This window comes from Felis catus, chromosome E3 (genome assembly GCF_018350175.1).
Source record: "Felis catus isolate Fca126 chromosome E3, F.catus_Fca126_mat1.0, whole genome shotgun sequence".
NCBI lineage: Eukaryota > Metazoa > Chordata > Mammalia > Carnivora > Felidae > Felis > Felis catus.
In genome coordinates, this window is record NC_058383.1 from 10,563,328 (window position 1) to 10,586,668 (window position 23,341).

Consider the following 23,341-nt stretch of genomic DNA (forward strand, 5'->3'; position numbering starts at 1 on the left):
ATCAGGCGGCGCGGCGGACAGCCCGGGCGGCGGGGCGGGGGGAGTTATATTGCGGGGTCCTTCCTCGCTCACCCTGGTTCCTCTCGGAGCGGAGACGGCAAATGGCGGACTTCGATACCTACGACGATCGGGCCTACAGCAGCTTCGGCGGCGGCAGAGGGTGAGGCTGGCGGGCGCGGGCCCCCGCCGGGCGCGGGGGGGCGGGCGGAGTCAGGGGCCCCGGGGCGGCGGCCTTCCCGCGCTCACCCGGGGCGGCGGGCGGTAGGGGGCCCGGCTCGGCCCGCGGAGGCCTGGGAGAGGAGCCTGGAGGGCCGGGGCCTAGAAATGGCGCGCTCGGGGAGGGGGGCGGCGGCAGTTAGTTTCCCCCACGTCTTGCTCGCGGCGCAGATTCGTCCCCGTGTCTCCCGCCGCCGCCGCCGACGTGTCGTCTTTCCAGTGCCTTGGCCGCAAGGCCAGGCCGCAGCGGCACTGAGTGCCTTGGAGGACGAGCTCCCGCTTCCAGCCCCATCCCCCAGTACGGCAGGGCCAGCGCGGGGCTCTGCTGCAGCGCGGGGTGGGGGCCGTAGCCTGCCCCGCTCGGGTCTCTGTCCAGGTCCCGGCCTCCTGTTCTCTGCGTGCGCTGCAGGCGCTCTGGCCCGCTTCGCCAGGAGGCCAGCCGACTGGGTAAGGTCGGGAGGGCGAGAGGGGTGATTCCCTTCCCTGATGTGTGAGGCAGGGATTTGGCGGCTTAGAGCCCGGGAGTGGTCCGCTTCACGCCGGTGGAGGGGGAGACCAAGCAAAAGAAAATACATAATAGCATTTTTAATTTTTCTGTGTCCTGGGTCAGTGTCTTTATTGGCAGGTGCTACGTGCTTGCTGGCAGAAAATTTTATTTCTCCCTAGTTTCTCCTTCTGACCTGGAGAAGGAATCGCAGTTAGCCTCGTTCTCACTCTGGTCGTTTACAGACTGTATACAATTGAGACACCCCCTTTGAAGGAGAAATACTTCACTAGTGAATAAGAAACTTAGCGTATTTAATTTCGGGAATCCGCGCTGGATTTTTTTTTTTTTTTTTTTGTTCCTTCATGCAGAATTTAGAAGACAGACTATAAACATCTTGCTATTTGTCAAGGACACACTTGGCCTTTGTGTACTTTTACAGAAAGGATTACTTTCCCAGGATAACACCACAATAGTACCTACTGAGCTGTCCAGTCTCCTGGGTTTCAATCCCAAAAGTATCATTGTTTGGTGAAGAATGATCTTTTAATACCTTGGCTTGGGACTGGCTCAAACAAAGGCTTGTTTTGGTTAGGGAGTGTACCTAATATTACTCATGACACTAGAATATGGAAGTTGGGGAAGGTGGAACCACCTGTTCTTTCAAAGAATATTTTATTTGCTAATAAAAAAGAAATAGATGTTGGATGACATGTGAAACTGTTGCCTTTGGGGTAGGTTCGTAGACATCAAATTTGCTTTTAAAGTCATCTTGAAATTTAATAACTGGGATTTTTTTTTTCTTTAGTTTCAAGAAACATTAAAAGTGCCCAGGAAAACTCTTACACAGAGTGGTTTGATTTAAGGCAGATCCAAGGAGTTTTAGTTGGTTCGGGACTACAATAAGTTAGTCATATTATCCTGAATCTGGGATTTGGTGTTTGGTTATTGTGGGTTTTTTTTGTGGGTTTTTTTGCCCCCCCCCCCCCCCCCCCCCCCCGCCTTTCGACAGATTTGCTAGCTGCTCTGGTGACTTGAGGTGTTTGAGTCAGACTTTTAGTGGATGTCGCATTTAAGTACATTGGAAATGCCACTCAGTTCCTAAAAGCAGTCCTAAAAACGCATTGATGAATTTGTGTGCTCGTTTAGACAGGGTCCCGAGTGAGTCCAGAAACTTTACAAAGGACCAGACATGTAGCAGCGAGGTCTGGGCCAAAGCTTTCCTATTCCAGAGTCAATGTTTCTTTAATTTCATCAGCTCTGGAGTTCACCAGTTTCTGGTTCCTCAGAAATTCAGCAAGATGGTAGAGGCTCGTGGGTAACCTTCCGGGATAATTTGTACTGTTACTTGAACCATGTTTCACATCGATGTCTCAGTGCTGTTTGCTTATGTTCACGTACAGTGCTTAGGCATTGTAGAAGACTGTCACTTCGGGAAAGCCAGTTTTGCATTGCTTTGTTTGGTGCTTTCGTACCAAGGGACCCTTCCCTTTGGTCTAAAGCACCTTAGCGAGTAAGAGGTCTCAACTGTAAACCACTTGGGTCACAGGTGAAAGGAATAGCAGGTGTGAAATGCAGTCATAACTTAAAAGCTTGGTTTTAATAATTATACATTCCCTGTAATTGTCTTCTGTGTTGTATGTAATATCCAGTACTGTTGTCAGGAAGCGGTGTTAAGCGGTTATTTTCTCAACCCATTGAGAATGTCCCCGGCGGCCAGTGACAGAGCCTGGAACTGCATTGTTGCCCCCAAAAGCAAAGCAAATCACAATTCCAAATTACCAAGAGTTGACTGTACTAGATCTTGAGTGTATTTTGTTCTGTAGGTTGCTAAATTTTCTTTCCTGGGTTTTAATTTTATTGGCCATTGGCAATAAAGTGGAGAGTAATAGGCTTTTACATTTCTAACTATAACGTGCTTTTGCGTGCTGCAGCCTAAAACCATCAATTCTGGGAATTAGATTGGAACTTGGAGGTAGCAAGAATCGAGATTGCTGAAAATGGAACCTACTAAAACTACACCTTTAAGTATTCTTCTTTTTTTTAATCTAGATTTTTATTTCTCTGTTTTTAAATTTTTATTTAAATCCAAGTTAGTTAACATATAGTATAATTACGGTTTCAGGAGTAGAATTTAGTGATTCATCCCTTACATACAACACCCAGTGCTCATCCCAACAAGAGCCCTCCTTAGTGCCCATCACCCAGTTAACCCATCCCCTCCCCCCCCCAGCACCTCTCCAGCAACTCTCAGTTTGTTCTCTGCATTTAAGAGTCTCTTACGGTTTGCCTTCCTCTCTGTCTTTATCTTATTTTTCCTTCCCCTCCCCTATGTTCATCTGTTTTGTTTCTTAAATTCCACTAAGTATTCTTTATCAAGTTCCAGTTAGGGGGGACTGGAATTCTAATTTTTTTTTTTTTTTTTTAAGACAGAGTGTGCAAGCAGTGGGGAGGGGGACAGAAGGAGAGAGAGAGAGAGAGAGAGAGAGAGAATCAGAGAATCCAAACCAGACTCCACGCATGGAGCCTGACCCAACCCAGGGGCTTGTTCCCACTACCCTGGGTTCACAAACCGAGCTGACATCAATAGATGTCATTTGGACAGGGAGCCAACCAAGTGTCCCTCTAAGCATGTTTTAAGACTAATAAGAGGAAAGAAAGCAGGGCATAAATAGTGGTAGCTATTTGCACTGGTCATGGTAGGATCCGTAGAAGTATTAAAAAAGTTTATCTTAAAATCCTGTTTGCCTACCAAATGCCAGGTGGCCTGGGTTATCGTCCTCCTCTCCACTCCCCAGCCTCCCAAATGCTGGATTCCAAATCATTATCTTCTATGAAAATCGTTACCACAGATGCTTGACTTGGTTTCACCAACAGTCTCTAACACAGTTTGAGGAAAAGCCCTAGCTTTGGAATCAGGCAGACAGGGCTTAAGGGTCATCTGAGCCTTGAGCCATGTATTAGCTGTGTGCTCTGGAACAAGTTCTTTAGCTCTCTGAGCCTCAGTTTCCCCCATGTAAGATAAAAACTCCTCTGTAGAGCTGTTTATTGGGAATATTAAGTGAGCTGTCCAAAGCAAGCAGCACAGTGTCTGGTGCACTTAATCATATTTCCCTTGCATCAGTAAGAGTGGGAAAAGTTCTGTTGAGTTAACGAGTGAGTTTTTACTTTCCTGGCTCTATTTCTAAAGCCAAGAGAAATCTGTTCTGTAGGCATAAAGCATTTTATGAAGAGTGCTATATTGTAAATGAGTGGTAACTAATTTTTTCTTGTAGATTATTGGTTTGTTACAAAGTTTATATTTGAAATATTTATTGCAAATGCTTCTGAGATTTCTAAAGACTGACTTGGTATATTGTTAAAATGTATATTTCTATTTGAAGTTGACCTTTAGTGTTCTGGGAGGATGTCCCACTAAGTCAAGTAGTCTTCCCAGAAACTTGAAACATGTAAACACAGTGTTGGAGCAGTATCAGTCCTAGATTAGACTCCCATCTTCCAGTTTCCAGCTTCCCCTAGAAGTAGAAGAGAGGGTTGGACAGGACAGCATGCCATGCCCCTGCCTTTCAGTTGTACATCTGGTTAGACCTGCACACGAAATAAGTGTAATTGCTTGATTTTGATAGAACTTAAGCTGTAATACCTACATTGTCTTTTTAAATTGAATGTCCTTGGTTCTTTGACATTTTCCCCATGTTGTGATTTCTAAAATTGGGGTGGGGGGGGGTGCCTGGGCTCCCAGGCTCAGTCCGTTGAGGGTCTGACTGTTGATTTTAGCTCAGGTCAAGATCTTGTGGTTAGTGAGTTTGAGCCTGGCATCAGGCTCTTTGCAGACGGTCAGAGCCTGCTTGGGATATTCTCATTCTCTCTCTCCCTCTCTCCCTCTCTCCCCGCCTGTCTCTTTGCCCTGTGCACATGCTCTCTCTCTATATATAAATAAACAAACTTAAAAAAAAAAAGTGTTTTTGATGGGGCCCTCTGGATGTGCTTCAGTATGTTGAGACTACGTTGAAAAGATACTACGTTGAAAACGTGGCACCTCCAGTTAAGTCTTGTATTCAGTGTAGGGTAGATGGAGACTCTCTCTCCCCTGTTCTGCACACTATTCTTCTGTAATGAATCAGTTGTGTTTTTGGAGCCCTTTGAGTGTTTGGTTTAATAGAAGATAATTGGTTTCTCCTACATACCTGCCTCTGTATTCACTCTTGAGATAGGATGCTTTGGTTGACATACATGAAGAAAATCCAGCCTTACACAGGTAAGCAGCTGGAACAAGTAGTATTTTAATGGCCTTTTCAGATAATTGTGGGTATTTTTTTTTCTGCCCCTGTACCAAAACTGGACAAGTGGTAGTTTCTGCAAAAGTTAGTTGCAGTGTGGAATCTGAAACTTTATCTAGTAAACTTTTCATACTATTCTTTAAAGTCCACTGATCATTTTATATTTCAAAGGGATTTTTTTACGTGCTCATGATCTTGTAACATGAGGCATTGGTTATCTGGAAAAGATCAGTTCATTGAGTTATGCCGATCTTCCCAGTGTTAGTACATTTTCTTATACAGTACCAAATGATGTTTATTTATGCCACAGTTGATCTTATGAGAAAAATTTCAGAGATTGTGAGACTTTCAAACTTATGTTGATGAATACGAGTTTTCTAAAACTTTATTTTTTGCTTGAAAAGCCCGCATTTTATTACTGGCAACAGATACTGTTCATTTTCCTTAAAGGACAGGCTCACTTCATTTTCAAGAAAACGAATAGTCATAGTTTGATAATTCTTCAGGTAAAAATGGTGTTCCATGAAAAGCGTAGCTAGCTCAGCTTGTAAACTTGCATGAATGCTTTTCCTGGAGAAAACCATCGCATTTCTATAAGCCGCAAAAATGCTTTGCCCCCATTTCAAAACATGGGATATTAAAAAGTGGGTCAAGATTTAGTAAAATTAATCACTTTTACTGCTTTATCACGGACATTGTGTTTTGAAGCTCGTAGGCTCCTTTCTCTGCAAATACTCCATGATGAAGCATGAGTAATAGTGTAGTTTGGTGCCCCAGCCTTGATTTACTGTGGGGTCAGTTGCAAGATCAGTGCAGGTCTCAAGTAGCAGCTAGTAAGGCGCTGGGGGACTGTTAAATGAAGGGTGTGGTCCTGGAAGGCACAGTTAGGACCACAGGAAGTACATGTTAGTGTTTACAGAGGCCACCTGAGAATATTAAAGGATTGCTCCTTGAGCTTAATTTTCTGTTCATGGAGGAAGGTCAGTGTGGTTTAAATTAGGCCAGAATTTACCAGTTGCTCATTTTACGTAACACTTAAACACCAATCTAAACTTTTTCAGGGGTGCCTGGGTGGCTCAGTTGGTTGAGTGCCGCGGTCTTGATTTCTGTCCTCCATGGTTTCAGGACTTTGAGCCCCACGTTGGGCTCTGTGCTAATGGCACAGAGCCTGCTTGGGATTCTCCCTCTCTGCCCACATCCCCCGTGCCCACCCCCGGGGCTCTGTCTCTCTCAAAATGAATAAACTTAGAAAAATAAACCTGAACACTTTCACATGTGAACGGAAGTGGAAACCAGTGTATCAAACCCATGTAACCATTCCCTGGTTTCATTTTTTTCAGGGTGTGTGTGTGTGTGGTAAAATGTATCCATAAAATTTACCACTTTGACCATTTCTAAGTGGCACTGGTGTTCACAGTGATACTCAGAAACTGCCCATTGAGCAACTCTTCATTTCCATTCATTTAGCTTTATAAACCTTTTTGCTGTTCCTGTTTTCATCAGTCTCCCCCATTGTGGGGAGGGGATAGAATTTTTTTTATTTTTTGGGGGGAGAGCGTGATGCGATTGGGGGAGAGGGGCAGAGTGGGAGGTGGGCAGAGAGAATATCTTAAAGCAGGCTCCACAGCCAGCACGGAGCCCTACACAGACTCGATCCACAACGGGGGGGGGGGGGGGGGGGGCGGGGATCATGACCTGAGCCAAGATCAGGAGTCAGACATTCAACCTACTGAGCCATCCAGGTGTCCTGGGATAGAATATTTTAAAGCCAGTCAGCCTTCCTGTCTCTCTGTCTGAAAATACTTTTACATGCATGTTGCTAACTGATTAGGGGTTTCTTTTTAACCAGTTTTTCTGTTACCCAGTTCGTGTTCGGTTTTGTGCAGTTGTCTCAAAGATTACTTCTTATAGTTGGCCTATTTGAATCTGCAAAAGATTTGATTACAAAAAATCTAAAGTACAAATAAAGGTCGAATTCAATACTAATCCACCTCATGTACCTGTTACCTACTCTTTAAAGTGACACCTTTTATTTCATCTTTACCTCCTCCCTTCACTTTCCTCACAAGCTTTTGGATTATTTTATTTTATTTACCTTTTTTAAGAAAGTTTTTTTGTTTGTTTGTCTTTTTTTTGTTTTTGAGAGAGAGGGGGAGACACAGAATCTGAAGCAGGCTCCAGGCTCTGAGCTGTCAGCACAGAGCCCAACGCGGGGCTCGAACTCAGGAACTGTGAGATCATGACCAGAGCCGACTGAGCCACCCAGGCGCCCCGCCTGGATTATTTTAAAGCACATCTTAGATGTCTCATTTCATCTAGAAGTACTTCAGTATGAGTTTCAAAGGCACCGACTTTTAAAAATATAACCATGATACTATCACATCTGAAACTTCCCAGGAAGTTTTTTTTTTTTTAAATGTTTATTTACTTTGAGAGAGAGAGACAGAGTGTGAACCAGGGAGGGGCAGAGAGAGAGGGAGACACAGAATCCAAGGGGGGGGGGAGGAGGTGGGGGTTCTGAGCTGTCAGCACGGAGACGTGGGGCTCGAACTCATGAACTGAGATCATGACCTGAGCTGAAGTCTGATGCTCAACCCACTGAGCCACCCAGGCGCCCCCCCCCCCCAATAAGTATTTTGATTTCTCTAATTAGCTCGTAAATTTTGATGTACAACTGATTTGTTTGAATCAGGACCACAGTTTGCCCATGGCATTTGGTCATTGTGCCCACTAAATCTCCTGATGGGGCACCTGGGTGCTTGATTGAGTGTCCCTGCTCTTGATTTCAGCTCAGGTCATGGTCCCAGGATTGAGCCCTACAGTGGGCTCCGTGCTGAGTATAGAGCCTGCTTAACATTCCCTCTCTCTGTCCCTCTCTCTCTCTCTCTCTCTCTCTCTCCCTCCCCCCCCTTTGCCTAATTCTTGTAACTATCACGTGTAGGGCAACTAGAGGTTAAAATAAATTTGATATTAGCAGAAACACTTATTAATAAATGTTAATAGGTATGCATCTTAGTACATATCTGTCTTTTAGTACAAGTAACAGATTTTTATGATTTTTCAAGTATTTTAAATTTTATTAAGGTATAATTAATATGTGGTGTTAGTGTGATATTCACAGTTTTTCAGATAGTAAATGGAGAAGAACTGTTAGTTTTGTATGCCTTTGAATTCTAGCTTTTATCTGGTGGTCTATCTGGCATTTTATTGTTCTCTAAATAACTGAAACATAAGCTATTTGTAGATCATAAAATTGAACATCACATGAAAATGTGAAGTTTTCTTTAAAGTGAAGTGGATCTGGGGCACCTGGATGGCTCAGTTGGCTAAGCGTCCGACTTCAGCTCAGGTCACCATCTCGCCGTTTGTGAGTTCGAGCCCCGCATCGGGCTCTGTGCTGACAGCTCGGAGCCTGGAGCCTGCTTTGGATTCTGTGTCTCCCTCTCTCTGCCCCTCCACCACTTGTGCTCTGTCTTGCTCTGTCTCTCAAAAATAAATAAATGTTAAGAAAAAAGTTAAAAAAATAATAAAATGAATTGGAGCTGATAGTATGTAGAATGTCAAATCTCAGATAATCACAGGAAAAGCTCTCCTGAGCCACCTGGGTGGCAGTAGGTTGAGTGTCTTACTCTTTTTTTTTTTTTTTTTTTTAAGTTTATTCGTTTTGAGAGAGAGAACATGTGAGCCATGCAGGGACAGAGAGAGAATCCCAAGCGGGCTCTGCTCTGTCAGTGTGGACCTGCACATGGAGCTCAAACCCACGAGCTGTAAGATCACAACCTGAGCAGAAACCAAGTCAGACGCTCAACAGACTGAGCCACCCCGGCGTCCCGAGCATCCTAATCTTGATTTTCAGCTCAAGTCACGGTCCCAGGTTTTTGGGATTCTGTCTCCCTCTGCCCTGCACGCGTGGTCTCTCTCTTCTCTAAAATAAAATAAATAGGGAAAAGAACTCTTGGCCTATAAAGTTCAAAACTAATCCATAGAAATGGTTTACATCATAGCTTCAAGACAGATGTTTTTTGTGGCAGTATTCTCTGAGGACCGATAAACAGCTTGAGATTTTTATTTTATTTCCTCTGAAAAATCTGGAACTTTGGATTTGGATGTTTTGCACCATATGAAGCTACTATATTAATAATCCGTTTATTTGCTTTCATTAATGTGTGGGAGTCCAAAATTTTAGTACATTGGGATAAATGCCTTTTTCCTAGTAAGAAGCATTTTCAGAAAGACTGTAAACCAGAAGTCCCCCTTGTGCTCCCTGTTCTGGAACAAGGCTTTCAGACTGCCTGTTCTTTCCTGTTGGTAGATGATGAGATCAACTTAGAGGCCCTGACAAGCATTTTGAAAGATGAAATAGAGAACAGTGTATGTTATACTGTGAGTTTGTACTGTTGAGAAGCTTTTTGTTACTTGTACAGCTACTGTGCAGGCAGGTATATATGCGTGGACGTTTTTAGTCGCGGCGTAAAGATGTTTCTCTTGCTGTTGGTCGTAGCCAAAATTTTTTTTGAAAAACATTTAAGTACCTAATTAGAGATGTCATCTAAATACATGTAATCCTCTCTTATATTTTAATTTTTTTTCCCAAATAAGAATACCCAGGGGCGCCGGGGTGGCTCAGTCAGTTAAGCGACTCTTGATTTCAGTTCAGGTCAGGATCTCAAGTTGATGAGTTCGAGCCCTTCCTACTCAGGACTCCATACTGGCAGCACAGAGCCCGTCTGGGACTCCCTCTCTCTCCGTCTTTCTCTGCCCCCTCCCCACTGACCTGTCTCTCCCCCACTCCACCCCTCCCTCTCTCAAAATAAATAAGTAAATTTTTTAAAGAAAGAATATTCATGTTAGTGGAAGAAGTTATTTGTGATCCTGGAGGCGTTGCTAGGCCTGTGTCTTCATTCCTTCCACCCCTGCTGAGTACCAGAGACCGTAATAGTTCTGGAGACAGAACTCCTGCCTTAGAACTACTCTGCGTTTCCCTGCAAGGGTTTTTTAATCCTGCAGATGGGATTGAATTATGAAGATAACCATTCACAGCAGAAAAGAGCTCTTTGAGAAAGGGTTCATTGAGGAGTTCATCATTGATCCCAGGGTTGATCAGAAACACCCACAGGCTCTCTTGCCCATCCTTCAGTAATGCCAGTTATCAAGATGAAGGGGTTTAATTGTGAATGCTGATTGAAGGCCTTGGAGACTGCATACATTCAGGAGAGGGAGATCTACTTGGAAATGAAATGCTTTTAATCCACGTTGTCTGGGGCTAGTTTTTAAAAACCTCAATTACAACTAAAATGTAATAGGGCGCTGGATGGGCTCCTGGAACAGAAAAAGGACCTGAGGTAGAAACTAAGGAAATCTGAATAAACTGAGCTTTAGTAAAGTATCGATATTGGTTCAGTGATTTTAATTAGTGTATTTTGGTAACGTAAGATGTTAGTAGTAGGTAAGGTAAAACTGAAATGAGGGCCTGGCTTTTGAGAGCTCAACCTTTTTTTGGTTATTTTCTAGAAACCAAATGGGTTGCACATCATAACCATGACTCTTTTTTTTTTTTTTTTTTAAGCATGTTCAGTGGACTTTGTTGTTTCCTTGTATTTTAATCTTACAAAGGCGATCTTTTTGGGGATACTTATACAGGATCCAGCATGGTGTCATGCGTGAAACAGTGTAATATATGCTAGTATGTATTTCTGGGTGGAATGTGAGAGACCTAAAAGACCAGAGTTGTTGATCAGCCCTAAGGATACTGTGTCCCTAACCTAGACTTAATAGGAGAACATGTAATGTTGCAAATACCCCAGAGAGGTTAATACTCTGTACTTGGGTATCTTGGCTTCCCCCTTGATTTTTCAAGAGGAACAGCAACAGTGATTAAATTATGGTGTGGCTTCTGATGGCCTCTGGAAGTCTTTATAAAACCCTTTCCTAGAAAAGAGCTTAGCGTGCATCCCTCCTTTTTTCTTATCCCTTATACTTGGAAAGTAAGCCTGGAGCACTTCTCTCTTGAATCTACTTCTTGGAGCTGATCCCGGCCCTAATACTCTCTTGTCTTATCTTGTTTCTTACAGTCAACCCTCCCTCCAGGCTCCTTGCCTCCCACAGGCTTCTTCCCGGCAAACCAGCTTGTTAGGTCAGCGTTTCCCTGTGTGCTGTGGGAACGCAAGCGTCCCGGTTCCTGTTGTTCACCCCTGCGGACCCTGCTCCCTGTGGCTGTCTCCCAGATTGCCTGCAGTCTTTGATTTCTCCTTTCCAGATGCCGGGACCCTGTCAGTTGGATTACCGGCTCCTTGAGGGCAGGGACTGGGTCTTAGGTTTGTGCCCTCTGTACCTCATAGACATGATTTGAGTAAAGAAAAGTGATTTTTCTGTAAAGGATTTTGTTCATGCTTGGAGTTGAAATTTGGATTTCCCAAGTTACCGAGGTTGTAATTTATTACTTTGAAACTTGCATATGTTGGGGTGCCTGGGTGGTTCACTTGGTTAAGTATCTGACTCTAGATTTTGGCTCAGGTCACGATCTCACGGTTTGTGAGTTCAAGCCCCCACATCAGGCTCTGCACTGGCAGTGTGGACCCTGCTTGTGATTCTCTCCGCCTCTCCCCTGCTCTCTGTCTCAAACTTTAAAACTTGAATATGTTATTTTAAAAAGCAGTGGACTGTCCCTAAGGGATAGCAGAAGCAGTAATGAGCCGGAAGAATCGATGCTGAGTGGAGGGGGTGCAATACAGCCTGGGGGATTGCAGCGCAGACCTTCAGGTGTCTGTTCTGAACCGGGGGCCGGCCTGCTCTTTGGCTCATCTGTTCTGTATCCACGGCAGCCTGTCCACTCGCTTCTGCACAGCAGTGTAGCCTGGAGCGTGCTTAGTCTTCCTGTAATGCTTTGGGTTGTTACTAAACTTTTATAAAGCAATCAGGATTTATGAGTTGTTTTATGGTCAGTTTTAAACTTTGTAAAAGAAAGATTTGAGACACTTATGAAGTCACAGACGAGGAAAGTGAGAGAGACAGAGGTCATTTGGAAGAGGTTCTACACCAAGCTGAGAAAGGTGTCAAATGAGTCTTCTCTGCCTGTGTTGTTTTTAACCTGTTCTAGAAAGTGCTTTTGAGTAACACAGTTTTAGACAATAGTCTCTTGTAAACTTCAGTTACTGTCAAAAGGTATCATGGGAGTTTTCGCTCAGAATTTGCCGACATTTGGGGTTTTTTTTTTATTCGGTGGGTTGCTGACTGGATGTATCCTTTTATTACATGCATATGCACTCTCTGGGGTTTGTCTTTGTCCCCTCGCCCTGGTCTCAAGTTGCTGGCACACTGGAGACTTCCACTCTTCTCGCTTTGTAACCGTCGGAGACAGTAAATTTGAAGGCAAATTACAGGCAGTCCAGCTGCCCTGTCCTGTAAGACATGCTGAAGTCCCATAGAACTGTGTCACATAGGGTAGTATGCAGGGTGACTGGTGATTCTTGGGAAAATCTGGAATAGTAAGCCGCCGGCAGTTTTGTGAGGCTCTGGTGAAATAAGCAGGTTAATGGGCTGGGTTGGTTGTTTCCACATGTCTAGCTCTTAAAATACTGCTTGCTGCTTGAAACAGGATTCTGCCATCTTCCCCAAAGCCAGAAACTGCCTCTTATCCTGCGGCTTTCTTCTTCGTGCCCCTGCCATCTGATTAACACTACCTACCCTCCTTCCCTCGGTCCTTATCCAGGCTCACCTGGCTGCCTGAACTCAGAGCCCTGACTCCACCTTCTGGGCCCTGCATAAGTTCTGTAAATGTTCCATGTGTCCTTTGAGCAAGCCTTCCTTCCTCCATTTTCCCGAGTCATCAGACATACACCTGCTGAATTTACCAGCTCTCCATTCTCCCTTCACCTTAAGGTTTTAAAAAATCGCTGTGGCTTTTCACCTTCTGTATGTATATACGTACATATACACACATGCAGGCAGTGTGTGCCAATGTAGTTGTTTGTGTCTTACACGTGCCGCTCACCTTGAGCTGCTTGAGGGCAAGGGACTGTTTCCACCAGATGTTTAGTAACAGATGATTTTCAAGTTCTTAATTGTAATTCATCGTGTGCTTTGATAGTTTTTCAAAAGTTTGCATCTATTGTATCTTATATAGTCGGTATTCAGTCTCAGAGTATCTCGTTGAAAGTATTTTAGGGCTTCGGGTTATTGAGATAATAACAGTGGTATTGCAGGGGCACCTGGGTGGCTCAGTCGGTTAAGCATCTGACTTCGGCTCAGGTCATGATCTTGGGGATCATGAGTTCAAGCCTCACATCGGGCTCTCTGCTGTTAGTGCAGAGCCTCCTTTGGATCCTCTGCCCCTCCCTGGTTCGTTTCCTTTTTCTTGCTCTCTCTCTCTCTCTCAAAAATAAATAAACTTTAAAAAAAAAAAACAAAAAACAGTGGCGTTGTGAAGGGTATTGAAGCGCAAAAACAAGTCATTTACTCACCTTGGTGGGGTGGGGGGAGTGAGAGTAGGTGGGATGCAGTTCACTTGAAAACAAAATGTAGAATTTCGTATTGGGAAGTAGCAGAATTTTGAGTTACTAAGCTTAATTCTAGCCATCTAAGAATTACATCGTGATTTTGTTCTTCTGCTAAGAAAATGTCATAAAGGATGATACTTATCTCAAGAAAGATGGTGGAGTTCTTTCATGTTATCCCTAGCAAAAACCAAGTTACTTTCCGTGACTTGTATTGATGCTTCCCCTGCGAAAAGGATGGCTTTGAGCAGATCTGTGTTGTGAGGCAGCTCCTTTAAGAGAGGAGTTTTAAGGGGCACCTGGGGTGTCTCGTTGCTGGAGCGTCTGTCTTTGGCTCGGGTCATGATCTCACGGTTCCTGACTTCAGCCCCACATGGAGCTCTTGCTGCCATCGCAGAGCTTGCTTCGGATCCTCTGTCCGCCTTTGTCTCTGCCCTTCCCCAGCCTGTGTTATCCATAATCTGACAGCAGCAAGGAGCAGGTGTGTTACGAATGGGTTAAACTTGGAGCAGCTTTGGAAATCTTCCTGTGAACACAGTGTGATGAGTCTGGACGGTCCATCTCTGCGTGTGTTAGCTGCCAGGTGTGAGGGAGGGTGTTTGCTAAGGTTTTAGGACATGAGCATTTCGCAGATACTGAGTCTAAGTAAGTAGGAAATAACGTTTCTGTCACCAAACGATAGGTACCCTTTCCATAAGTGGTATTTTGGGATACTCTCGATAATTTCAAGATGCTGTTGTACAATCAAGTGGAGTCGTTCACATGACTGGTATGGCTGAGCGGAAGACATTACCCTTGTCCCCGCCCTGGGACAAGTAGACTTGAATCCTGTCTGTTTCCCCTCCAGGTCCCGCGGCAGTGCCGGTGGCCATGGTTCCCGTAGCCAGAAGGAGCTGCCCACAGAGCCCCCCTACACAGCATATGTAGGAAACCTACCTTTTAATACAGTTCAGGGCGACATAGACGCTATCTTCAAGGATCTCAGCATACGGAGTGTACGGCTAGTCAGAGACAAAGACACAGACAAATTTAAAGGTGAGTCTGGGGGAGTCCGTACTGTATATTCTCGTAGAGGGAGGGTCTGAACCAAAATGGTGGGGAACCAGAGGGCTTTAATTGTGGAAGTGTTTATCCAAGTAGCTGAAACCCGGATAGCCCTTTAACCCATGAGGCTTTCGGTTCTACTTGGGGGAAAATGTGTTACACGTGATCTTATTTGTAGAAATGTGCAATATATGCCCGAGTAAATGTGCTGTTTGCCTGACTGGCAGTCCTGTCTGCCAGTGAAGGAGTTCCCTGGGAGAGAGATGAACAGACAGAACAGAGGACTTTGCCGGTGCATCTCCCCTTCACCGACGCGTGGCTTTCTTCTTTGTCGTTTTCCTGTGATCTAAAGTATTTGTACAGAATTCAGAAGAGAACCTCACAAATACCATCACTGTATCTTTGTGATTTGGGAGCGCGTCTGGGAGAGGGTTGGCTCAAATTTTGGGTAAAGTTTGTGTCTGTAGATTAGTCTCTTCAAGGCACGTGAGCCGGGAAGCAGTAAGCAGGAAGAGTCACGTGAGCAGCAGCATCTAGCTCTCCGGAGTCCCTGAAGGGAAACGTGCTCTCTGTTTAGGGCATGGCGCGAGGTACAAGGGCATGCGGTTTACGTTATTTATCCAGAAGAACATCCAAGGAGAAGTACTAGCTGTGCGAGAAGCAGAGGTTTTGCTCATCCGAGCAGTTCTGTGTATAGGTGGCGCTTTTACCGTTTTGGAAGTGTTCTTGGCTTTAGAACCGGAAGCCTTGTTAATAACGAGTGCTCTAACAACAGAAGTAAATGTACCTGTTCAGCCTGTGAAAGTCAGGCCCACCCACTGTGCCTCCTAGATGCGCTAGGAATTCGGGCTTCTGGGGGAGGGGAGGAACGGGTGGTCAAGGCCAGCCTTCAGGCTGAGTCAGTAGCAGCAGGTTTTAGTTTCTACATCAGACGGAGGGTCATCCCTCCGCAGCTCTGAGGTGTGAGATGGGTGACCAGGCTCTTGTGACCTCTTTGAGCACAGGAGGTGGTTTCCACAAGTACTCTAGACCATTGTGAATCCATTTAGGGGGGCCGGCAGGGGGACTCTTCCAGCCAAGTGGTACCTTCTTGTTGTAGTAGTTGGTGGGGAAATGGTGAACAGGAAGAGTTTGGACCCAAGCCTTCAGAGCATTTGTAGTCTGGTGGGCCTTGAAGGTGAGGTGTAATCACACGGGACGGGGACACTCGGGGTGCGGTGGGAGGGCGTGGTGTAGTACAGGGTGCAGTGTGAGCAGAGCGGGGCAAGGGGTGTGCCGAGTGCAGACGGAGACTCCAGGCTGCGAGGAGGAAGGGGCGTGGAAACTGTTGGAGGTTGAGGGAGAAGCTAAAGTCATTCAGAAGTCAGCTCTTCAGTGGCCCAGGAAAGGCTCTAATGTCATGGTTAAAACTTCTAAAAAGAAAGCATTATAAAAACAGCTGCCATTTCAATGCCTGGTTGGCACTTTCTGGTAGAGTATAATTGAGAGGGAGGAATACCAGTCAAGTATTTTGTTTACCGAAAAGTAAAATCTCTCTCTTAGGCTCTGCTGGCCTGCTGTCACTTAGATGCAACAAAAGTGGGGAAATGGGAGAGACGGGGATCCCACTGTGTCTTAACCCAGAATTCCTTGAGGAAATTGGGGTTTGTTTCTCTTACAGGTTTCTGCTATGTAGAATTTGACGAGGTGGATTCCCTGAAGGAAGCCTTGACGTATGACGGTGCAGTAAGTATCTTCAGGTTTTCTGTGTCGTGTCAGCAGCTGCGATGTTTTTCTTGCCTACACTTACACTGTTTTCCCCTTATCAGCTGTTGGGTGATCGGTCGCTTCGTGTGGACATTGCAGAAGGCAGAAAACAGGATAAAGGTGGCTTTGGCTTCAGGAAAGGTGGACCAGATGACAGAGGTGATTGGTTCTTCTAAAACTGAACATAACACTGTATGCCCACTGGTTACAACTGTTGAAGGCTACTAGAATTATCTTGCCGGTCTGATAGGCTTTTGTGAGCTTTTAAAAACGTGGAAAAATCTTAGAATGGATGGTGCTTCCACAAGCCTGGGTTTTGTTTTTGTTTTGTTTTTTTGTTTTTTGTTTTTTTCCTATTGGCAACAAAAACTCTTACAATTCTTTTGAACTTCTCATCACATGAGTGATTCTTCCCAGAGAATTTTGCCATGTGTGTGCAGCAGGGTAATGGTACGACCTCACCTTTATCTTTTTTGTGTGTCCTCAGGAATGGGTGGCTCTCGAGAATCTAGAGGTGGATGGGATTCCCGGGATGACTTCAATTCCGGTATCAGTATTTAAAGTATCACCACTTAACCTTTTTCAATGGCCTTGCTGCTGTTGTACGTTTATTGTGGACGTAGCCCACCTGGCCGGACTACTCCTTTAGTTCATTCCGCAAGTGAAACTTTCCTGAAAGATGCCCAGGCATGCAGTAAGCCTCTGTTAGAACCTAAATGTTCGGTGTAGGACTTGAGAGGTTCCACACCGTGGGCGAGTTAGACCGACCCACCTCCTTTTGTTACGATGCCTCAGCCTATAGTTCCCATCTGGCCTTTGTCTAAGGAATCCCCTTGGCTGCTCTGCGTGAATAGAAGCACTGTTACTTCTACAAAGTGGGGGGGGTTTTGGAAGCTTACAGAAAGCCTCGTAACCGTGGTTCTTGGTGGCTCCTTCTTCCATGGTTAAAGTCGTGGTGACCAGTTTGTTTTTTTGAAGGGCGTGGAACTCCTGTCTCTTCTTGGTGGACACGATCTGCTCTGTTGCTTTTCTTAACTTACCAAGGCAGACCACCAGGTGCCTCCTTGTCTCCCCTTAAGAGGTCGGTTTGCATGTCGGGCCTCTGCTTTGAAGGGTTGATCATCTCTTTACTTTCTTTTTGTTTTTTTGTTTTTTTGACAAAAATAAATTGTATATGTGATCAAAACGTCAGTTGTAACAGGTAAAAAATGAGGAAGTAGTCTGTTTTCTATAAACTCTGCACTCTCCACTGTATGAGAGGATAACATCAGTGCCCCACCCAACCACCCTGTCACCCTCCCCCATCAAACAAAATTCCGCATATAGTGTTTGGTAAGTATGGGAAGAACTGGCACAAGCTGTTGAAGACCAAAATTTTTACGAGTGCATTTCCAGTGCTACTTTGGCTAAACAGGTGACCGCTTATATCTGTTGAATTACTTAATCCTAAAAATCCTGTAGCCAATCAGAAATGAGCTTATTCATAAAAGTACAGTATGATCCAGTAAACCTGTAATTTTATGTATAAGCTAGTCTCTGATTGAAACACGCAGCAGATGTCTTCTCAAAGTCAATCTGAGTGCAGCCGTTAGTGGCCTGATGAGTGGTGGCCTGGGACCGGCCGGTTTTGAATTCACTGGGAGTGTAGGAATAGCACTTGAGTGTGTAGGCTCTGGAATTGTGGCAGTTACCTAAGGAACTGTTGCCCTCGCTGGGACTTTTACTCTCTGAAGCAGAGAGCACAGCCAGAGAAACTCCCTCGCCACCCACCAGGTCCAGCATAAACTGCAGGGTCTGGAGGTGTCTGAATCCAGAAGTGCCCGCATGGTGGAGTGATGCTTGTGTCCGTTACTTGTGAACGTAGATCTTTTTTGCTCTTCAAAATGATGCTGTTTTTTAAATGACATACACTGTTGTAAAAAGATTCGAGCAATACCAAAAAATAGAAGAGAGCAGAGTCCCACCCCCAGAGGTAGCCAAGTACGTTAAAGTAAAAAAAAAAAAAAAAAACTTGGAAGGTTCTTGTGAACGGTGTGCCTCCTAAAAATCTGTCATCAAACTTCATTAAAAGATACTTGGTAATGTCAGACCTTGCGTTTCCCTCGTGATCTTCGCCTGCTCCTGTCGTAAGAGATTTTGAAATGAGGTGGTCACTGGCTGTGGATGCGTGCTGTTTCCGTTGTTTTGGGTTTTTTCCCTTCTGTCCCACTTGGGTGCATCTGGACTAAGTAGCAGTCGTGCTTACCTGCCTTGTCAGTGCGGGTGTGAGCTGATTTCTGCTGCACTGGTCGCAAAATTTATTCTCCTGGGGGAGTAGCCTTTGTACTCCCACGGAAAGGTCCGCTTCACGGTTGATTGGGGGAGCTGTCAGTCAGATGTTTGAATCTCAGTTAAGCTTGTTGAATAAACAGCGTAAGCTCTGGTTTAAAAGATTCTGTAAAGAACCTTCTACCTGACTGTATACATCCCAATATGTTTTCCCCAAATCAGTGCTCCTATTGGTCTGAATCTTTTGGGGGGGGGATTGTTTTCATTACTTGTTTGGTGAAAATTGGTGCCGTCCAACTCAGTTTCTGAGCTGGGTTTCAGATAACTTGATCGCTTTCCAAATTCCTGGGCCACCCTTAAAGAACAGAAAAATACCAGCCTTGCAAACAGTTGAGTCTTCATATTCAGGGGAGTTAAGTTTAGAATCACTGAGAACCCCAGATGGGCAGGGGAAACGACAGGGTCCGGTTCCTGTGAGCCTCTGGTCCCGATATTTTGTTGAGCGATCAGTACGTACCTTGTTGCGTGTATTTCTGTTTAAAGAGCCCTAATGTCACCTATACTGTTGATTTGTTTAACGAGGAGCTCCTGGCCGGCAGCACCAGAACTCTGCTCGAATGGAGCTTATCTAACGTGTTTTCTCCCGTGAGGCACGGGACTGCCTTCTTGCACTTAGGAATGCTAGACGACTCTCGGCTCTATGTGCGGGGCCACTTTAAACAGTGAAATTGTCAAAAGCCCAAAAGAGCAAAAACCTGGCACCGAATGGTTTGAAAAGACACTTGTTTATGGTCTGAGCTGAAACAAGAAGGCAGAGTGTTGCTTTGTTGGACCTCAGCCGAGAGACACGCATGTCGGGCGACTCAGATTTCCACCGCTCTGTGCGTGTCTGGAAGAGCAGAAGGGCCAAAAGATTTAATCTCAGGGTTACGTACGAAGGCTAGTGAGTCGACACACGGGCAGATACGAAATCTACGGATGATGCGGATGGACCATATATAGAATATTCCTCAGGCTCAGGATCCTTCCGGAAGATAGATGTTCCTCCAGAGCTTTGAGCAGTGGCACCGTCCTTCGAGTAAAAGTGGTCACCTTTGGGGGCTGAGGGGGGGGGGGGGGGGACGGACTGGTTTGTTTAATTACAGTATTATTTCTTAAATTTTTACCGGAAGCTCACTCTCCCTTCAGTAGGCGATACTGTTAAAAGGCTAGTCAGCTTAAACCCCCTCTGGATGAAAGTCCTTCCGTGAAATACAGAACTGAAGAAAACTTAGGGTTCTCAAAGCCTGTGGAGAAAACCATCTTCTCTACAGACAGATGAGAGTCGGAACACTCCTGACCGTTGTCGTGACAGTTACTTTGCTGAGGGTTCCAGCAGATACCCGCAGGGATGGGGAGGAAACCTCTCCTCCCCCTCGCAGCCCCCGGAGGTGGCGCAGGTTGGGGGCGAGGTGCTCCGCTCCTCTGCGAGCCCCGCTCTGCGAAGGGGGTGAGCCGTGCCGGGTAACTGCCTTGTTGACCACACGGGTGCCGAGCTTTTAGAGTGCTGCACACCCGCCACACAACAGAGACAAGACGAGTGGGGCGCGTCACCCAGAGGTGGCCTCGTATTTTTATTCTGTCTTCGTGTCTGGGCTTTTCTTGGGTGTCGCATTCTAAATTGTAACTTTCACATTTCAGGTTTATCTTTTTAATAATCAGAGGCTTTATATTAGAAGACACAATAAGATGGGCTTTGAGGACTTTTGTTTGTCACGAGCCTTATTTTATAGTCTTAGGTAGGGGGTGGGGTTCCCGCCACTTTTCCTGCAAGCTGAGGTTTAAACAGCTCGCTTTATTTTTCTTTCGTAAGAAGTGTAACGTCTGTTAGCATTGAGATTACCCAGCACATTCTCATTTGGACCCCACGCACTCTTTTGCAAAAACTTCCGATGTTGGACAAACTAAAGAATTCAAATTGAACAGTCCACGCCAGCTGCACAGTCAGCTTTTGAGACGGTAGCTTAAAAAGTAATCCGGTGTCCTCTTCCTCCTTCAGGCTTCAGGGATGACTTCTTAGGAGGCAGGGGAGGGAGTCGCCCAGGTGACCGGCGAACAGGCCCCCCAATGGGGAGTCGGTTCAGAGATGGCCCTCCCCTTCGAGGGTCCAATATGGACTTCAGAGAACCAACAGAAGGTACGGTGATGCTTTGTGGGTGGAGGTTGTCTTGCCCTGGTGCGCTGGCCGTTCCCCCCACACACACACGCCTTCTCGTGCCACGGACGGTGGCTTCTGTGGCCCGCCCCTTAAGTCTTCAGTAGCAAGTTGGCCTTTGTCAGAGCGTCTGGGGATGGGATGGGTCTTCGGGGCTGGCCTGATGGTTAGAAAATGGGCTGGCCTGTAGGGGCTGGCCTCAGTCGGATCATTCCACCCGGGCGGGGAATGTGGGGTCCTTTTCTCATAAACCGCGTTGGTTTCTCTCCCGCAGAGGAAAGAGCACAGAGGCCACGGCTCCAGCTGAAGCCTCGAACAGTTGCCACGCCCCTCAATCAAGTAGCCAATCCCAACTCTGCCATCTTCGGGGGAGCCAGGCCCAGAGAGGAAGTCGTTAACAAGGAGCAAGAATGAGCTCGCGGTTGGGAGGGAATGGGGTGTGGGGGAGTCACAGCGAGACCACAGCCTGGCTAGCCCCCTGGACCAGCGGTCCTGCAGTCACCATTCCTGCGCCTGACCTTTGTCCTCCTTTCTTACAGCGGAAACACAGAGCTTGTGAGTGCATGTCAGCAGTTAACAAGTGGTTTTTAGTACATTCTTGGCTTTGCTGAACCTATCTAGTGCCTGTTTTGTGCTTTTTTTTTTCTTTCTTTCTTTCTCTGCCAGTCCTTCCCCCATTTTCCTCCTGTCCTTTTTCCTTCTTGCTCCTTGTTTCCTTCCAGTACTTGAGTCTCTCTCGAGGGACAGAGGCAGCCACCCGTGGGCGTTCTTAGGATGGAGGTGCTGCTCCATTTTTCTCCCCCTGCTTTCTCGTTTTACTTTGGACACTCTGGCCAGACCCGGTTGGTCCTTTCATTTTTCTCAGCGCTTCTCTTCTGACCTGCATGTGGAGTTCTGTATTGCTGTGGCTTCCAAGGGAAGGAAAAAGACAAAACAAAACAAAAAACAGAAAGAAGTCACAAATTGGGTAGCATCTTGTTTTTATTCAGCTGTGGTCAACAGAGAGAATTTGAGGCACCTTGTTTTCAAAACAAGGATAAAATATCTGTTGATCCTTGCAGATTCCTCCCTGTCCCTATTTATAAGCAGCCCTGTCTCTGTCATTCCCTCCCCGAATGGATCATTCGAGCCGGAGGCTCTCCTTTCGAAGGTGGAATCTAAGGGAAGAGGGTGGTAGTGTGAGTCGGTGAGCAGCTCAGCGGACGGGCCGGGGGCCGAGCGCACCTCCGTGCGCACGCTAGGATGGCTGGGTCAGCACGTCGTGCAAGCTCGTCCCCTTCTCCCCGGCGGAGGTGGAGGCTCCCGTGGGTGGCTGGGTGCGCCGAGCCTCCGTCCGGTCTCCCGTCCGGGCAGGGCGCTCCGGAGGGACCGACGGGCAGCGGTGGCCGAGCCGCGCCTGGGCCGTGCTCCCCGTGCGGACACGGACTGTCCTCAGACCCCGTCGTGTGTGTGTCCCTGTCTCTCTCCCTTGTGTTTACCTGTGTCTGCTCCTGGCGTAAGTAGCAGTGAGATACTGCGCTTCCCGCCCTCCCTGACTTTTATAATGAAAATGGGCCTAAAATCCGGCACTTTACTGTTGGACTTGATGAATTGAGGGTTTTACTCTGCAGGGCTGTCAAGAGCCTTCAGAGAGCTGGTAGGTGGCTGTAAGTCCCCAGGTCTCCTCTTTGGGGCACAGTTGCCTATCCCCACAGGCTGTGTGTGGCACGTACCCAGGGCCAGGGGAGCTGGGCCGTAGCTTCTGAGCTAAACGCCCGTGTGTGTGAGCAACCTGGGTTTTTCAGCAGCGAGTCCCGGACCGTCCCGTTGGGAGCAGTTTGGGGGCCGCCAGCAGCTAGAGCCCAGGGAAGAGACCTGCCGTTTGGGGGTGGGGGGGGAGGTGAGAGGTCGTCACTAGCTGGCGTCCTTGGCTTCTCTCACTGGGTCTCGGTCCCGGGTCTCAGCAACTACAGAACTCTCTCTCCTTTCCTTCCTTCACCTGCCGCCTCTGCTTCCGAAATAAGAACCATTTGTGTAACACCAATACCTAACTTAAGAAAGACATGCATTATGTGGTTGTAATCAAACCTGATGCTTTCAGATGACCTACTTACATCTTCAATGTGGAAAAGATTAAGAACAAAACAAATTCATCTAAACTTCTGGGCAATCAATCCCAGTTGACTTTTAAATGTAAGAATGGAATTCCAAACACTTAACACATTCAGCTATATGACAGAAAGTAAATCTATGGATATGGTATTTTGTGAATGATCTTTTAAATAAAAGAAAACCTTACGTAATATTTAATGCTCGCCTTTATTTTTGACTTCTTTCTAGCTGCTCTTAACGAGAAGTTCACACCCTTATTAAATTGGGGAAGCGGTGTCCGAATCCGGTAGAACGTACTGCGACCACAGGAGAGAAGCATCTTGCTCTTGGAAGTTACAGGGTTAGCGAAAGCAGTTTAAAAGCTAGTGATGATTAGAAACAGGACGCCCGGGTTTCCCTACCCCCCCCCCCCCCTTTCCTCTCACTTCCTAAAAATGGCAATTTTCTGAACAGAGGCCTTGCATGCAGTGTGGCCTTAGTTTTTGATTGGGTAAAGGGACTTTCTTCCTGAAAATGGAAGAAATCA

General features: G+C 46.2%; 1 protein-coding gene across 2 annotated transcripts; it reads left to right on the forward strand.

Annotated features, from left to right (window-relative positions):
* The first annotated feature begins 3 nt into the window (after positions 1-3).
* EIF4H (eukaryotic translation initiation factor 4H) lies at positions 4-23,013 on the forward strand. 2 transcript variants are annotated; one of them, XM_023247018.2, is made up of 7 exons: positions 4-160; positions 14,320-14,507; positions 16,177-16,241; positions 16,325-16,421; positions 16,750-16,809; positions 20,569-20,706; positions 20,999-23,013. In XM_023247018.2, exons 1-7 carry the CDS (start codon positions 102-104, stop codon positions 21,136-21,138), a joined length of 747 nt encoding a protein of 248 aa, XP_023102786.1. In that variant the 5' UTR covers positions 4-101; the 3' UTR covers positions 21,139-23,013. The 2 variants fall into 2 exon arrangements, with proteins under 2 accessions (XP_023102786.1, XP_023102787.1); XM_023247019.2 differs by lacking the exon at positions 16,750-16,809.
* Positions 23,014-23,341: the final 328 nt, after the last annotated feature.

Bases quoted from the DNA above. Each gene is read 5' to 3' on its own strand.
- EIF4H (XM_023247018.2), top strand. From the start codon at position 102: ATGGCGGACTTCGATACCTACGACGATCGGGCCTACAGCAGCTTCGGC. The intron at 16,422-16,749 runs GTGATTGGTTCT...GTGTGTCCTCAG, and splicing joins AGGTGGACCAGATGACAGAG to GAATGGGTGGCTCTCGAGAA. The intron at 16,810-20,568 runs GTATCAGTATTT...TTCCTCCTTCAG, and splicing joins CCGGGATGACTTCAATTCCG to GCTTCAGGGATGACTTCTTA.